General features: G+C 73.2%; 3 protein-coding genes across 7 annotated transcripts in view; all 3 read right to left on the reverse strand.

Moving 5' to 3' along the window:
* Positions 1-5,697, reverse strand: NRARP (NOTCH regulated ankyrin repeat protein). The gene has a single exon (XM_079790409.1). The coding sequence runs from the start codon at positions 1,147-1,149 to the stop codon at positions 805-807; it is 345 nt and encodes a 114-aa protein (XP_079646535.1). The 5' UTR covers positions 1,150-5,697; the 3' UTR covers positions 1-804.
* Positions 5,698-5,796: 99 nt separating this feature from the next.
* EXD3 (exonuclease 3'-5' domain containing 3) overlaps positions 5,797-15,739 on the reverse strand; it is a 49,858-nt gene continuing 39,915 nt past the window's right edge. For 2 of the 5 annotated variants that reach the window (XM_079790404.1, XM_079790403.1), the window contains exons 21-23: positions 7,808-7,898; positions 6,397-6,432; positions 5,797-6,194 (exon numbers count right to left, since the gene is read on the reverse strand). In XM_079790404.1, coding sequence (XP_079646530.1) covers positions 5,896-6,194; positions 6,397-6,432; positions 7,808-7,898 — 426 coding nt within the window. In that variant the 3' untranslated portion in view covers positions 5,797-5,895. The remainder of the gene's footprint in view (positions 6,195-6,396; positions 6,433-7,807; positions 7,899-15,739) is intronic. The other 3 variants (XM_079790407.1, XM_079790406.1, XM_079790405.1) reach the window with 2 other exon arrangements.
* LOC307111065 (uncharacterized protein) lies at positions 7,905-12,683 on the reverse strand (the record flags this gene model as incomplete). The annotated part of the gene is made up of 3 exons (XM_079790768.1): positions 7,905-12,115; positions 12,154-12,543; positions 12,659-12,683. The coding sequence occupies 3 exons, from the start codon at positions 12,681-12,683 to the stop codon at positions 11,097-11,099; spliced, it is 1,434 nt and encodes a 477-aa protein (XP_079646894.1). The 3' UTR covers positions 7,905-11,096.

Here is a 15,739-nt window from a genome sequence, read left to right on the forward strand (position 1 = left end):
GGGGGGGTGGGGGCAGAGGGGGGCAGGCAGGGGGGAGGGGACAGGAGGAGGGAGAGGTGACTGGGGGGAGGGGGCAGGCAGGGGGGAGGGGACAGAGGGGGGCAGACGGGGGTGGGGACAGACGGGGGGAGGGGACAGAGGGGGGCAGGAGGGGGGCACGGGGAGAACCAGGAGGAGAGGAAGCAGCACGGGGGGCCTTCGGGCTGGCGGTGTTCAGTGCAACCAAGAAGCGACAGATCAAGTTTTCGTTGTAAGAAAAGGAACAAAACGCATCTCTCCCGACCACGCACAGAATTCCCAAACAAAGAACGAGCGCACCGCGTCACCCACAGTCACACCGATAAATAGAGTCGAACCCCGGCCCCGGCGTCTCCTCCGGGAGCGGCGGCCGCGGTCCTGCGGGCGGGGGGCGCCCCGAGCCCGGCGTCCCCGCCACCCGCCTTCCGCCTCCGGAGAAAGCGTTTCCAGCGGCGGATCCGGTGTCTCGGGATTCCGAACTTGCTGGGAGCGGGACTCAGATTTCAAAGGGCGAGAGCCCGCGCCCCGCCCCCACCGCGAGGCCGCGGGCGGGGCCGTGGGAAGCGCTCCTGCCCGGCCCGGGCCGCCACCGGCGGGGGTGCGGGGGGGGCACCGACCCCGGGGCACGGACGGCGCGCGGGTCCCGTGGGCACGGACGCGCGCGCCGGACTCGCCGTGGCCGCGGCGCCGGAGGCGGGGCGCACACCGAGGTAGTTGGCGGGAAGGTACAGCAGAGGCGACACGCGTGGGCCCGCGGCGGCTCAGGGTCGGCGTCCGGGCGGGGCATCACCGGCCGCCGGCCGCGTACTTGGCCTTGGTGATGAGATAGAGCACGATGTCCTGGTGGCCGCCGAACGCCGCGATGTGCAGCGCGCTCCAGCCGTCGCGGTTGGCCAGGCGGATGTCGGCGCCGAACTTAACCAGCAGCTTCACCAGCTCCAGGTTGCCGTCGATGACCGACTGGTGCAGCGCCGTCTGGCCCTCGGGCCCGAACGAGTTCACGTTGAACTCGCAGCTCGTCATGTTCTGCAGCAGCGACTGCAGCTCCTGCGTGTTGCCCCGGCGCACGGCCTCCTGGAAGACGCGCTGCGTGGGCGGCGCCGCGCAGGTGGACAGCTCGGCCTGGCTCATGCTGCCGCCGGGCGCGCGCGGCGGGGCGGGCCGGGCTCAGCGCGGGCGGCGGCGGCGCGGGCCCCAGGCTGTCTCGGGGCCCGCCGGGGCGCATGGAGGGCGCGGCGCCCCCGGGCCCCGCACGCCGCCCCTGGGCGCTCTGGGCGCTGGGGGCCGGGGGCCGCCGCCGCAGGGCCCCGCCGCATCCAGCCGCGCCCGGGCGAGCGGGCGACGGAGGCTGGCGCTGCGCTCTCGGGGGCCGGCCGAGCCGGGGCGGCGGCGCCGCGCTCTCGGGTCCCTGCTCGCTCCGGCTGCAGTCCCCGCGCGCACCCCACGAGCCTCCCCACGCGCCGCTGCCCTCGCTCGGCCGCCCGCCGCGCCGGGCGCTTTTACCTCCTTTATATTTGCATAACAATGGGCGCCCGTGACGCGCCCGCCGGCCGCCCGCCGATTGGGCGGCGCGGGGCGGGGCGTGTCCGGGGGCGCGTCCGGGAGGCGCGCTTCGCCGCAGGGGGCGCTGGTCGCCGGCCCGCGGGACCGGGAGCCCGGAGGCCGCGGGGGAGGTCTCTGTCCCGCCGCGCCGCCGCCCCACCCCCGGGGCTCCCGCCCTCCGTGTCTCCGCCGACGCCCCGCCCACTTTCCCTCCGGCCACTCGGGGAATTCCGAGCTCCCGAGCAGAGCGCGACCCCGATGGGCCCGCGGGCGACCTGTCCTGGGTGGGGGGTCGCGAGCATCCCAGACCCTGGAGGTCCGGGTGGAGACCCCTTCTCGCTCCCGCCGCGACCCGCCGGGTCCCCAGCGCGCGCGCAGCTCAGCCCCGCCCAGCCCGGCCGCCGGGACACCGGGTCAACTCGGGTGACCACCCGACGAACATCTCGGGCGTGTGTTCTCGGCCACGCGGGTCCTTCCCGCGCGAGGACGGCTCCCCGGGTCACCCCGTTTGTTCCCCAACCGGGCTGGCTCGAACCCCTGCCCTGAAGGAGACCTGGGGTTCAGGAGGAGGAAGCCCGGGGCTGGTGGCCTGCCGCCCCCTCGGGGGCTCCCCCATCAGCATGTTGGGGACAGGAGGGCCTGGCCAGGCCAGCTCTGAGAGGGAGCCCCCGAAGGGACTCATTCCAAACCATGAACCCGGCCTTAACGCACAGGGACACGCCGCCACATTTCCTCAGGAGGCTTCCAGCTTACGGCTGGGCTGTGGCCGCTGCCAGTGCGGGAGGAAGGTGGGTTCCGGCAGCCGGAGGCCGGCGGGGGCGGCAGCCGGGGACCTGCATTCCTGCAGGAGCCGCCGGGGATTCCCCGGGAGGCAGCTCTGGGCGCCGTGGGGAGACCACCCCGTGAGGCCCTGTCTGAGGAGGGGCTCTCCCCAGGCCTCACTTCCTCCGTGGGGGTGCCCCCACCTCGCTTGGTGCTCTGGGAGGGGTCACAGCCGAACCACAGGGAAAGCCAGGCAGGGCCACGGCCGGGCGGCTGCCCTGGGGCCGCCTGAGCCCCTCGCTCTGGATTTCCTGGGGCAGGGGGTCCAGCCGGTCTGCTCAGACCTGCTCCCCTCAGGAACTGCCCCCCCCCCCCCGAGCGGGTGGGTGAGTCCAGCCCCGCACTGGCCTGGCCACTGGTGTGACCTGGGGGTGCTGCTATCGGGAGCCCATTCCTGGTCCCCTCATCTGGGAGGGTGTGGACGGTGAACACCTGGAGGGGGCTCCTGACCACCCGGCCCCCAGCCCCCAGCCCCAGGGACCAGGGCCCGGGCTGCGGTGGAGGCAGGGACCCCCGGTGAGCACGGCCCGCACACAGGCCCGGCCCGCCTGCTGCCGGGGACAGGTGGGTGGGGAGGCGGCTGAGCTCCGAGAACACGTTCCGATGGGCCGAGGCCTCTTCGCCTCAAGCCTGTTTTTCACGCACCAGCCAGGGCCCGGCGCCCAGGGCCTCGGCAGAAGGTGAGGGTCGCCAGACGGGCCTGAGCCCTCCGCGTCTGGAGCGGGGCATCTGGAGACTGCTGGGCCCGGAGCCGGGGAGAGAGGTCCCATCGACCCCTCCACGGCGTCGGGAGGCAGACAAAGGGGCCCTGTGCACGCAGTGTGAGAACTCGCGGCCGCCACCACGGCCATGAAATTGGCAGCCGAGGCCCCGCGGGGACCATGTGACGAACTGCCCCGGGGGCTGGCCCGAGGCTGCTGGCCGCCCCGCCCAGCGTTCGTCAGGGTGCAGGTCAGGTGGGGTATCTGGGCCCGCCACGGCCGTGTGCCCACTGCCCGAGCCCCCGGCCAGGCTGCTGCTCTGGGCTCCGGTGCCGCACTGTGGCCTGCGTCTCGCTGGCCCACACCCCACGGCCCAGAGCGGACCTTGTGCGGCCGGCTCCCCACACGTCCCACTGTTTGCTGAAGGACGCGTCCAAACGGGACATTCGTCCCAAACGCCTCGGTGGGTGGGGGCGGGGCTCCCCAGGGCTGTGAGAAGCGGGTGTGTGTGTGTGTGGCCGTTTGCTGGCTCTGAAGAAGCCCATACCTGGGATGGCCGAGGAGGAGGCCAGAGTTGAAGAGAGACCCCGTCTCCCCCTGGGGACCCATCCTTTTGGAGGCTCAGAGCAGTGGGGGTGGGGCGGGGTGAGAACATTTTGGACCCAGGCTGGGGAGGTCTCTCGGCGGAGGGCAGCACGGATGGGGCGGCGGCCAGAGCCGGGCCGAGGCCTGTGGCCACCTTAAAGGCACCGGGCAGGGGAAGGAGGGCGACCAGGCCGTGGGCAGGCGGGCAGTGGGGGCGGGGCTTCCAGCTAATTCATTAAAATGTGTCGGGAGCGTGGGAAAGAGGAGCGGCTTTCTTCCCAGCAGCCCAGGCACCTGGTAGAGGGGCCGAGCGAGGATACGGATCAAATAACAAACACTCGCCGGCCAGCGCGGCCAGGGCGCAGGAAGGACGCCCGCCCAGGGCAGGAACTGCCGCAGACAATCGTGGCTCCTGCCCGCCCGGCGGGCCAAGCAGGCCGCCCGCCCTGGGGCGCAGCCTGCCCCGTGGGCCGGTGTCTGACCCCAGCTGGGGAAGGGCTGAAGGGAGTCCCCAGGCTGAGGCTGGCTCAGACCCGCGTCGGGGAGGCCGGGGCCAGGGTGGGTGGTGTGAGTCCCGGGGGTCCCGGAGGGGTGCAGCCAGGCTGGGGAGCAGAGGGCGGGGGGGGGGCGGGGAGGAAGGCAGGCTGGACCGGGCCGGCATCCCCATCAGCTGCCCCCTCCCCTTAGAGTTGTGCGGTGTGCAAGGGCGGAGGGAGGCGGGGGTCAGACCTGCGGGGACAGGAAGGACACAGCCTTCGCCCCCTCGCGGTCCCGCCTGTCCGGCTCCGGTTCCTGTCTGTCCAGGGCCGGCGACACCAGGGCCTCGGTCAGAGGGAGCCCCCAGGAAGCAGGCGGCACCCCTCCCAGGGACGGAGTGTGGTCGGTCCGCCCCAGGACAGGGCAGCCCGCTGCAGAGGGTCCCCCTCCCTGATGGGGTCCAGCTTGCCCGCTCGTCTTGGCACCCCTGCCTGGCCCTTGGGGTGACCCCGCAGTGATCACGGGGAGTGAAAGGCCAGGGTTGCCTGCTAGCCTGGGCCCCCCGCTCCAGCTGACCCCAGAGTTGCTGGGGGGCTAAGTGGCCGGCGCCTGGCACAAGGCGGGCGCTCCGAAAGGCAGGAAAGGACTCGGGGTGGCAGGTCGCCCATGAGCCCCCGCCTGCCTGACCCCCACGAGGGCTGCCCCCTGGGGCTCAGGGTCCATGGCCAGCTCTGGGGCAGGGGCGGGCCTGGCATTGCCGGTGCCGCCCTGCGCTGAGGCATGGCACCTGGGCCTGCAGGTGTGCCTGCCCTGGGGGAGGCAGGGGCCTGGCACAGCCCCAGGCCGCCGACCCCGGAGGCTTCCGCCGGGCTCCTGGGTCAACTCCGCGCGGTTTCCGCTCTGGGCAGGAAGGACAGGAAAGGGATGTGACGGGGCGGGGGGGGGGGCGCATTCCTGGGGCGAGCGGAGGGGGTGGGCAGGGTGGGCGGGAGCAAAACGCAGCCGGGACCAGGCCTGCCGCTGGCAGGAGCCTCCACGGTGGGCCGTGTCCCCTGGACCCCTCCTGCGCGCCACGCCTGGCACTGGTGCCCTCAGGCCTTCCGTGACGTCGGCCGGAGCCTGAGCCTCAGTTTCCCCGAGTGGGCCTAGCAGGTGTGAGGCGCGGCAGGTGCGCACTGGGGTGCAGGGCCCCGTCTTGTCACGTGGTGGCTGGTCTCTCTCCCCAGAGGAGGCCACCAGCCCTGAGCAGGCGTGAGGGAGGGAGAGCGGGAGCCAGGGCGCCGAGCAGGGCCCCTCCTCCAGGCTGGCTGCCCTGCCTGCCTCGGGCACCAGGCGCTGGGCCCACTCCCTAGAAAGTGGCCGGCCTGGCCTAAGGGTTCCTGACCCCGGGGCCCCGCCCGGCCCGGCCAGGGGCTGGCTCCTGGCAGAGGGTGGGGGGAGAGGGTGGGTGGGCCGCAGCGCCTGGGCCGGTCTGCCCCTGCCCACCTCCAGCCTCACGGGCTCCAGCGGACGTGGGAGCCGCCACGTCCAGCCCTTGGGCCGCTGCCAGGCCATTTCCTCCCCAGGCAAGCCCTGCCCGCCCCCGCCGCCCCACCCGAGCACAGGGCAGCCCCGGCTCAGGCCGACGCCCTGAGCGCGTGGAAGCCACTCGCCCACAGCTGGGCGTCGGGTGTGAGCAAGGATGCACGGCCGGCCCGCAGGTGCGGCTTTTCTGCGTTTATTGTCACGGAGCAGCCTGGGCCTGGGCGCCTCAGGAGGGGCTGCGGGCCGGGCCGGGCTCCTGGCAGCCGGGGAGCCCGTCCAGGACGTCGTGGAACTGCGAGACCACGCGGCCCAGGTGGGAGCCCTCCCAGAAGACCTTGCCGCAGCCCGAGCAGCAGAAGAAGTGGCGCAGCCCGGGCCGCCGCAGCACGCCCGCCGGGACCCCCGCCAGCTGCAGCCGCGTGCCGTTGCCCAGTGTGGCTGGGGCGCTGGCCCGCAGCTCTGCCGCCTCCAGCCAGCGGCAGGGTGGGTCGTACGCGAGGCCCGGCGTCTCCCCGGGGGCGGAGCCTGGGTGGGTGGAGGCAGCCACCTGAGGCCTGGCTTTGGCCGGCGCCCACCCCTCTCCTCGTCTCCCCAGGGACCCCTCCCCGCCCAGGGCACAGGGACTGCCCCCTAAAGTGGTCCCTCTACCGGGCCGGGACCCAAACCCGTCTCAGGGCGGGTCCAGGAGCCGGCCCCGGGGTCCTCCGTGGGCAGGCCCAGTGCTCACCTGGCTCCTGTGTGTCCTCGCTCTGGGCCTTGTCACCTGTCAATCAAGGAATTCAGGAACCCCTGAGAACAGGGCCCGGCAGCCCAGCCTCACCCTCACCCCAGGGGCGAGGGCAAAGGGCAGGGGGCAAGAAGCTTCAGTGCCAGCCCAGGCCCCTCCCACGGGAGCTCACACCTTGGACCGTTCTTGGGGCTCAAAGGTCTCGGGCACCAGGGGCCTGAGAACGGCGGGCGGCCCGCGTGTGATGAGCAGATAAGCCCGTTGCCAGGAGCCATTGCACAACCAGCACCAGGGCACGCAGGGGCCCTGCTGGAGCTCAGGGTGCCCGAGAGACCCCGGGAGGGCCAGGCTGCCCGGCTCAGGGCCTGCTCAGCGGGCGGGAGGAGTGGCCTCCAGCCCTGGGGACCCTCGTGATTTGCTTGGCAAACATTTCTCTGCAGCTGCCGCCGAGGACCTGGAGCCGGGGTCTGAGAGGGGGACGCCCCCTCCGCTCACGGCCGCCTTGGAGCCCAGCAAGGCCACGACCTCCATCTGGCCTCTCTGCCCCGGCCCAGCCTGTGTGACCCCAGCCCTTCCCCTGGTGGTTCCTGGGGCACTAGACAGGGCATGGGTGCGCCCCCCCCCCCCCCAGCGAGAGCCTGGGGTGCACCGGGGGCCCTGCGGAGGGCACTGCCACATCCTTCCCTCCCGGGCCTTGACTGAGAGCTGCCGAGGTGGACGTGGCCGCCAGGACCGCCCGCCCGCGGTGTGGGTGGCCTCTACGCTGACCCCACACTTCCGAGGGAGGCGGGAAGGACAGGAGCGGCTGGGTGGGACGTCAGCTTCCGGGAGAAGCACCCTGGCCTCAGGGTGACCCCACAAGGGGGTCCTAAGAGGCCCCTCATCCACCCGCCCCATCCCCACGGAGCCCCAGAGGTCCCTGCATCGCCCCCGCCGGGCCCCTCTCCCCGGAGGCAGGAGACAGTGCCGAGGGCAGGGCCTGTTCACCGCCCAGCCGGCCACGTCACCGTCACCCTCCTCTTCCTAAGTTTCTAGAAAGGGAAACTGAGGCTGGACGCTGGTCGGACCTGCCCCGGCGGGTGGATAGCTGGGCTGGTCCTGCTCCGTCTGCCCAGGCTCAGCTCGTTCGGTTGCTGAGGGCCACGGGTGCACGAGGATGCGTGTACACACGTGTGTGTGCATGGGGGCCGGTGAGCTCGGGCAGGCTGAGCAGGGCCCCCTGGAGAGGAGTGTCCCCCACCCAGAGGGCCCCGTGGCCTCGGCGTCCGGCTCTCCTGCAGGGCAGCCTTCGCACCCCAAACCTGCGGGGTGCTGTCTCCCCAACTGCCAGCCCCGGCCTGCACCCCTGAAAGTGAGCCCAGAAGCAGCCAGCAGCCCGGCCGTGCTGACCGCGGGGGGGGGGGGCACTCACCCGCGCTGCTGGGGTCGTTCTGGCCGCTGAGCCCCACGAGCTGTGTCATCAGGTCCTTGGAGACTTTCAGGTACTGGTCACAGTTACAGGCCTGGGGACAGAGCAGGGCTGAGGTGGGGAGCCTCCCGCCACCCCCACCCTCCGCCCCTGCTCCTCGCAGCTCTGGGTCTGGCAGGGTGCTTCCTGTAGACAACACGTCCCTTCCTCTCCCGGCAGCACCCAGGTGCACCACCTCCTGGGAGCCCTCCCTGACTGCAGCTTCTCCCGGGTCCTGAGACCCACGGCTGCCCTGCCCCTGCAGCCCGTCTCGGGGAGCCAGGGCCAGTTCAGTGTCCAGGCCTCCCTCTGCTGCCTCGGGGCCTGGCACCAATTCCCCGCGGGGTCAGGGTGAAGTCACGCTGCTGCTGTGCAGGGTCCTTGTCCGGGGCACGCGTAGGCCCGGGGAGCTGTCAGCCCGGGTGTGGGCAAGGCCTGGGGGTCCACCCTGCCCTCCCGGTGCAGCTGCCCCAGGGGAGGGTCTGGATCCAGGGCACACCGGTCACAGCCCTTCCCGCCGTGGGGCAGGGGACCCGCTTTCGGAAAGAGGGCGAGGGGGGGGGGCGGCGTTCCCAGGCCGCAGGAGGGACGCCTCCGGGTGAGCTGGGAAGTGCCCTGGATGACACGGCTCCGGGCCGGTGGGGAGGCGGTGGCCTCAGGCCCCGGGAGCTGCAGGTGAGCCCAGGTCAGGGGCAGCGCCGCCCTGCCCCCCCCCCCCACGCCCTTTCCCACGGCCTTTCAACATCGTGAGCTTCACCTGTGGCCTCGCTGCTGGTCTCCGCTCTGGGGCGGGTGGGGGGAGGGGGCAGGGGCTCCTGGGTGGGTGGGGGTGGGGGGAGGGGCTCCTGGGTGGGTGGGCCGCTCTGCTGGGGGGACTTGGATGGGGAGGCTGATCCCAGCACAGAGCCTCCTGCCCCCACTCAGCCAGCCTCTGGCCCAGGGAGGCTGCAGGTCTAGTGGCTCCGGGGCCAGGAGTGCAGGCCAAGCCCTGGCTGAGGTCCGGCCTGTGGTCACTCCAGGTCCAGCTGAGCTGTCCTGAGCCGCCTGCCATGGCCCTGCTCTCCATGTCCAGGCCCCCCGAGGGGACAGGCTACCTGAGGGACAGCCCCCCGACGGACAGCCCCCCGAGGGGCAGTGCCAGCAGGTGCAGGGCAGCGCGCAGGCCGGGAGGGCCTCTGTGAGGGTCGCCAGCTTCCCAGGACCCGGGCCAGTGAGCACGCCAGGGCGGGGCGGCCAGCTCACGCTGAGTCACGGCAGCAGGCACACGTGGTGCCATCCACAGGGCCCTGGCCACACCCTCGGGAACCACCGGTGCCAGAGTTCCCACGGCTGGTGCCCACTGTCACCCCGATAGGCCCTGAGAGCCCTGCCCCCCACCCCACCCCACCCCACGGCCGGAAAAGCCGGTTCCCCCGCCCCCTGCTTCCCACAGCGGGAGGCCGGGCACCCGGCTCCCCTGCGGCCCTGGCTCCCATGCACTCGGCGGCGCTGCGCTCGCCTGCCCGCTGCCGGCGTGGGCCTGGCCCCTCGCGAGGCTGTGCCCCTGCCCTGGGGGCTCCGGGCCGTCCACCCAAGGGCTCTCGCTGGCACCCAGGGGGCGGCGGTGCCTCCGGCCTCCATTGGGAAGGAAAGGGACCCCGCACAGCCCTGCTGGCCGAGGGGAGTGCACAGGCCTCGGAGCCCCCCCCCCGGGGGCCGTGCAGACCCCAGCCTTGGGATGCCAGTGGTCTGGGCAGAGACCAGTGGGAGGCCCGGGGGGGGGGCCTGGACAGTCTCTGTGCCCTCCCCCAGCCAGGGAGCCTGAGGGCAGGGCTGGGCGGGCTGCCGCCCCCAGAGCCCGGCGGGAGGGCGGGCCAGGTGAGTGGGTAGGCGGGGCTGGGAAGGCGGCCGGCTCCCGGTCCCAGGGGTCCGCCTGCTCTCCGGGTTCCCACGGCTCGGCTGGGAGGCTGCTCAGCCAACACCCGCCCAGCGCCTGAGTCAGGGCAGCCCAGGGACAGCCCGGGGCCGGGCCGGAGCCCACGTGCGGGGCCACCACGAGGGACCGGCCTGCTGCTCGGCCCTGCAGCCCCTGCAGCCCCGTCTCGGGGGCTGGAGAGGGTGTGAGGGGCCACAGCAGGCCCTGGAACACCTGACTGTCCTCTGAGGCTGAGGCGGGGGCAGCAGCTGGAGGGCTCGCCCTGCACCCCCCTCAGAGGGCAGTGCCAGGTGCCGAGGGAAGGCTACACCTGAGCCGGCCGCTCTGCTCGGCGCCAGGAAGCCCAGCCACACCTGCAGGGAAGGGCCTGTCCCAGGAGCCCGGTGCCCCCTGCCCGGTGCCCCCCTGCCCAGGGAGCTGGTGCATGGGTGGGGTGGGAGGGCTCTCTGGACAGGCTCTTCCCGGAGCCCACCGCCCCGCCCCGCCCACCACCCAGTGCAGCAAACTGCCCAGGCCTCCGGCCGCCTCTGGCCACCCTGCGCCCCATCAGCCCTGAGCCCCAGGCCTCACTGGGGGGCGCGGAGGCGGAGGGGGGTGTTATGTGTTGCCCTGGGCCCCGCCAGGCAGGGCATGAGACAGCCGTGCTCCCGAGGGTGCTGGGCAGCCGAGTGGCCTGTCCAGGCTGGGAGCCTTGGAGGGGCCCCCTCCTCCGGAGGCCCTGGGCCAGCTCCCCGCCTGCCAGCAGCCAGCCCCTGCCTGTGCCCCAGGTCCCCGGCACCTCCCGGCTGGGGCCCTGGTCAGAGGGGTCGCACTCTGTGCCCGGCCCCAACACGGACTCCCCGGGAGGGCTGGGACCCCTGGCTTCGGAGCCGGGGGCAGGCGTGGAAACCTGGGGCTTCACCAGGGCCCCGCCTGGCCCTGCACCCCCCTCAGTGGGAGTCAGGCCCCCCACGGGGGAGGGGAGGGGTCAGTCTGGTGCCCTGGGGGCCCCTCTGGGGGTCCCCCCCCCCCCCCCCCGCAGGAGGAAGGGCTCTGGGCTGAGCGGTGGCCTGCTCCGGGGAACGCCGGCGCTCGCTCATTTGTAGGAACCTGGCGGACGGCCCAGCACCGTCGTGGATGGAAGCAAACACCCCCCACCCAGCCTGGCCGCAGGTGCTGTCGGGAAATGGGGCGCACGGGCCACTTGGCTTCCCGAGACGGGTCCCTGTGCCCAGGGGGCTGCCCATTTGGTCCCTGCTGAGCCCCCACCCCCGCAGCCAGGGCTGCGATCCTGAGGCCGGCGGGTCCGAGGCCTCTCAGCAGCTTGTCCACCGCGACACCCCCCGCCCCCCAGGCAGCTCAACAAATGGTGCTGCTGGGCTCTGGGCTGGGGGAGGAAGGGCTGGGATGCAGACCCCGGCCTGGGGCCTGGGTGTCAGCCTGACACCTCGCTGGACGGCCTGACACCTCGCTGGACGGGGCGGGACCGGTAGGAGGAAGCGGCCAGGCGCCCAGGCCTGGATCTGCCCCACACCTCGCTCTCCCACGCCGGCCCGGCAGCAACCCGTGGGGCCCAGGCCATCTGCTCCCAGAGGTGACACGGCCCAGAGGTCTCCCCCATGATGAGCGTGTCGCCCAGCTTTGCCCGCGAGGAGCCCGCTGGCCCAGCACCGGGCACAGTCCCTCCCAGCCGGTCCCACGTCCCCTGGAGATGGGCTGGTGGGGGCGGGAGGGCCGGCTCTGCTGTTCCCAGGAAGCAGACCAGGTCCCCCAGCCCTGGGCCTCGCCCTCAGCGCCTGGGACCTGGGCTGGTGGCCCTGCAGGTCCTCGCTGGGCGCACCCCACCCCCAGGCCCGGAAGGTCTATTCCCACGGGCCCAGCCCCTCCCCCGCCCGGCCACTGCCCAGCCCCTTTGTGGGGCAGGACAATGTCTGCACAGAGCGGGCGGGGGAGGGGCCTCGGCGCTGCCAGCTCAGGGCGGGTCCCCCAGGCTGGGGCACGGGTCCTGGGACCGAGGGCCACGTCTGGGCACACGTGTGCGAGAGCCAGCACGGGGCAGGTGTCTCGTGAGCACCATGTGTAGGGGGTGAGCACACCAGCATCCAGCACGCGTGTGTCTGCGTGGTGCCGGCAGGGACGTGGCCGTGTCTCCCTGACCCCACGTGCGTGTGAGCAGCCTGGACAGGCGCTTCTGTGCCCCTCAACGGGCAATGAGGGGGTGTGTTCCGGGCGCCTGTTTTTGGGGTTCGAGAGAGTCCTAGGTAAGCGCCTCTCCAAGCGGACGGAGAGGGGACAGATACCCCTGGGGGTTTCCCGGCCGAGCTGGGCCCATGGTGTCTGCAGCCTCACAGGGCTGGGACCCCAAGTCTGGCCCTGGCCTCACAGTGGGGTGTGGGCCGGGCCCCCTGAGCAGGACCGCCCCCAGCTCTCCGGGCCCACCCCCTGCACGGGACAGGAGGGCCACCGCTCCCCGACTTCCCGGAAGTGGAGCCCTTGGCTGGCACCCAGAACACGCTGCCGAGCGGCTGAGCAGCAGCAACCAGCAGTGGGGTCCCCCACGGCCAAGGCGGGGTGAACCAGGCCGGCCCCTGATGGAGGGGGGAAGGGTTGCAGGGGAGGACAGCCCCTGCCCTGGCACCAGGACAACGGGGGCCTGACGGGGAGGCACTGCCCGCCCAAGGGCGCCCCTGCCAGGGACCCAGGAGTGTGGGGGCGCCCCTGGGCCTGCAGGCCGAGCCCGGGAGGTGGCTGCAGACGGACAAGTAGGCGGGCCTCCTACTCGCCCCCCAGCTGTGGCCCCCTAAACCTCACTCTAGCCACCTGCACCCGGAGCCCAGGGCGCCCTTAGGCCTGGACGTGCAGACCCCGGGGTGGGCCAGGGGAGGCGCCCAGTCCAGCGCTTGGCCGCCGGGGGCACGCACCAGGCACTGCGGGCTGAGAGCCCATCCCTGGACATGCCGCCGCCCCCAAGGCCCCTCCGGGACGAGAGGCGAGTGGGTTCAGGTCAGGGGGCGTCTTCTAGGGAGCAGTGACCGCTGCCCGAGGCCACACCACACCAGGCGCTCAGAGTGCAGGCCGCCCAGGCCCGGGGGTGGGAGGAGGGGGAGGTCAGCCCTGGCCAGGCGCAGCAGGCAGGTCTGGGACCCCCACTTTCTCCAGGACGTGGGCGCAGGGTAACCACCTGTCCTGGGTTAAATCAAACAGAAGCTGGGCCAGAAGATGCCCTCTGACCCCAGGCCCTTGGAGGAAGGGGGCGGCGGGTGAGGGGGTCGCTTGGCCCCCTCAGTGGGCACCCGCACCCCTGCCTAGAGCAGCCCCCAGGCGGCACATACCAACCCCTCTCCCTGTCCCCCGCCCCCCAGCCTCGGAGCGCCCCCCAGGCGTGACCCCCCTCCCGTCCCGAGGAGCCCAGGGGCGCCCCAGGCCAGGCTCGGGCACCGCGCAGCCATTCCCAGGCGGGGGAGGGGCGGCGTGAGAACGCGCCGGCGGCCGCGTGGGAAAGCGGGGGGAGGGGCGCGAGGGCGGGGCGCGCCTGGGAACCGCTCCCGCCCCCGCCGGCCTTTGAAAGGGCCACTCAGGGCGCCAGGCCGAGATTCAAAAGCAAACGGCCGCCGCCTGCCCGCCTTCCCGCGCCCAGGGGCGGGCGAGGGGCGCTGGGGTCCCGGCGCCCGGGGCTCGCCCCCTCCCAGGCTGCGGTGCAGAGAGGCTGGGGCCCCGGCATCCTGGCCAGGGGCGGGGGGCGGGGGGCGGGCTGCGGGCGGCCCTGGCTGTCCCCTCCCCGGAGGAGCGGGCCAGGCACTCCCTCCGGCAGCAGGTGGCCGCCCGACCCACGCCCCGCAGCCCCGGGCTGAGCTCGCCCTTCCTTCTCCGCCGCCGCCTACTCGCCGCCGCCCTGCACTGAGGCCAGGGACCAGCGCTGCTCCCCGATCCGGGTCCAGGGAGAGACACCCCAAGGTGCCCCTCCAAAGAGCCTCGGTGTGCCAGGGGCCAGGGGGACCCTGGAGGAAGCAGCATCTACCCTCGCAGGCCGGGCGGAGGGTGGGCGCCGGGCGCTGCAGGCGCTGGGTGAAGGGGTCTCCCGCCCCGCCCCTTCCTGCCGAGCACCTGCACCTGCACCTGCACCCTCACGTGGGTGTGGGAGACGGGAGGAGGCAGCAGTGGCTGCCAAGCCCAGCTCTGCTCACTTCTCTGCGGGACCCCCAGGGCCCCCGGCGGGCAGGGGTCTCACCCATAGGCCTGGCCCCCAGAACCTGCCGGCCAGGCTGCCCCCACAGGGACTCCGACAGCCTCAGAAGGTGGGGGAGACTCGCCCAGGTGCCTCCTGTCAGACCGGGATGGAGTGGGCACTGCCTGGCAGACTCCTTTGCCACCTGAGGCCCCTCCCCAGACTCAAACCACAGCCGCCCACGGCCTGGCCCCTGTGCCTGCAGCCCCCGCCTGTCCCGCCTCCTCCATCCAGGCCCAGCGGCCGGCGGCCTGCAGGGTCAGCCTGCTGTCCCGAGCCAGGCCCGTCGCTGCCCATTCGAGGCCCCCTTCTGCTCTGGGGCTGCACTTGCTCCAAAGCAAGAAGAATGCCCCCACCAGGTGCCAGCCAGGCCCCCGGGCACCCAGGCCCTGCCACAGGCCGGGCCGCCCCGTCCCAGGGGAGCAGCCACGGGCCTGGGCACACGAGGGCATTGTGGACGCCAAGACTTGAATTCCATGTGATTTAGCTCCAAGGCTGCGGTGCACTGACCCCCACCCTGGGCCTCAGGGTCCCACAGGCTGAGGGTGCCCCCTCTGCAGCCCTGAGCGCCCCACCCCCGCCTGCAAGGCTGCCCCAGCCGCCCAGCCGCCCCGTCACGGGCGTGGGTGTGTCCGCCCCGGGGACAGGCCGAACCCCGACCACGGGGGGCATGTGCCCGCGGTCCCATCTCCCCAGCAGCCTGGGCAGCACGCTGCTCCTACGCCGGGCGCGTCCTGTTTCAGCCTTAAGCTTGTCATCCGCTCGGAAGTGGACAGGGCCTGTGTTCACGCTTCTGTCAGCGTCCAGGGTGCAGCTGCAGGAGCCTGCCCGAGGCCCCGAGGGCTGATGGGAGCCCATGAGAACCACTCGGACAGAGGTCCCGAGGCCAGTGGCGCTGCCTGCAGGTCTGGGCACCAGCCCCCCAGGACGGGCAAGAGAAAGGGTCTGAACCGGGCTGGGGACCCACATGCCTCCCTCCCGGGCACGGGTGTGGGTCCCGGGGAGGACGCACGAGGGCCGGCCGATGCCAGGCTTCGGTGGGAAGGGCGCGGGCGTCGTGCTGGCTCAGTGCCAGGGTCCTTCCTGAAGCGGCTGGGCTTGGGTCAGGGCCACCAGGAGCCACGGCGCCCAGGGCGGTGGGCTTGGGTCAGGGCCACCAGGAGCCACGGCGCCCAGGGCGGTGGGGTCCAGGCCCCCAGGGCCATCAGGTGGGACCAGGGCTGGGCGCTGGCCGAGACCAGGGCTCTCTGACGGGAGGGGCAGCCGGCAGGCCCCCCGGGCTGTGGGAGGGAGGGCCGGGGGCCGCGTGGGATGGGGTGACCAGGCTGGCCCACCCTGCTGCCACTGGGCTGACCCTGCCCATTGGGCCACCGTCCCAGCCGGCGCCCAGTCCGGGGCACTCGGGGCCCAGCCCTGCGACTCTGACAGCTCTGAGGCCTCCACGCCAGCCGCCCCGCCGGCTGCTGACCGGCCTCCGGCCCCGCGGCCCCTCCCGCAGCCTTTGTGCTTGTGTGACCCCGGGGCACCGAGTGTGGGAACTGGGCTGGGGGCCTGAGCACAATGGCCGGGAGGGTGGGGCCAGCGCTCGAGCCTCTTCCTGCCTGTCCCTCTGTCGGGTCGGTCGTCAGGAGAGGCAGGTCTGGGGGCCGGGGCGGCATGCCGCCCGCCGGCCTGGGCTCCAGGTGTGGGCACCGGGGGCAGCTGCCTGGAGTCCCCCTCACATGCCACATCCCGGGGCCCCTTCCGGGGCATCGGAGCTGACATCCGGGACCCGCTC

The sequence above is a fragment of the Cnephaeus nilssonii genome, assembly GCF_951640355.1.
Source record: "Cnephaeus nilssonii genome assembly, chromosome: 14".
NCBI lineage: Eukaryota > Metazoa > Chordata > Mammalia > Chiroptera > Vespertilionidae > Cnephaeus > Cnephaeus nilssonii.

What these genes read in the sequence shown, in the direction of transcription:
- NRARP (XM_079790409.1), bottom strand. Translation starts at nt 1,149, where the DNA reads ATGAGCCAGGCCGAGCTGTCCACCTGCGCGGCGCCGCCCACGCAGCGC.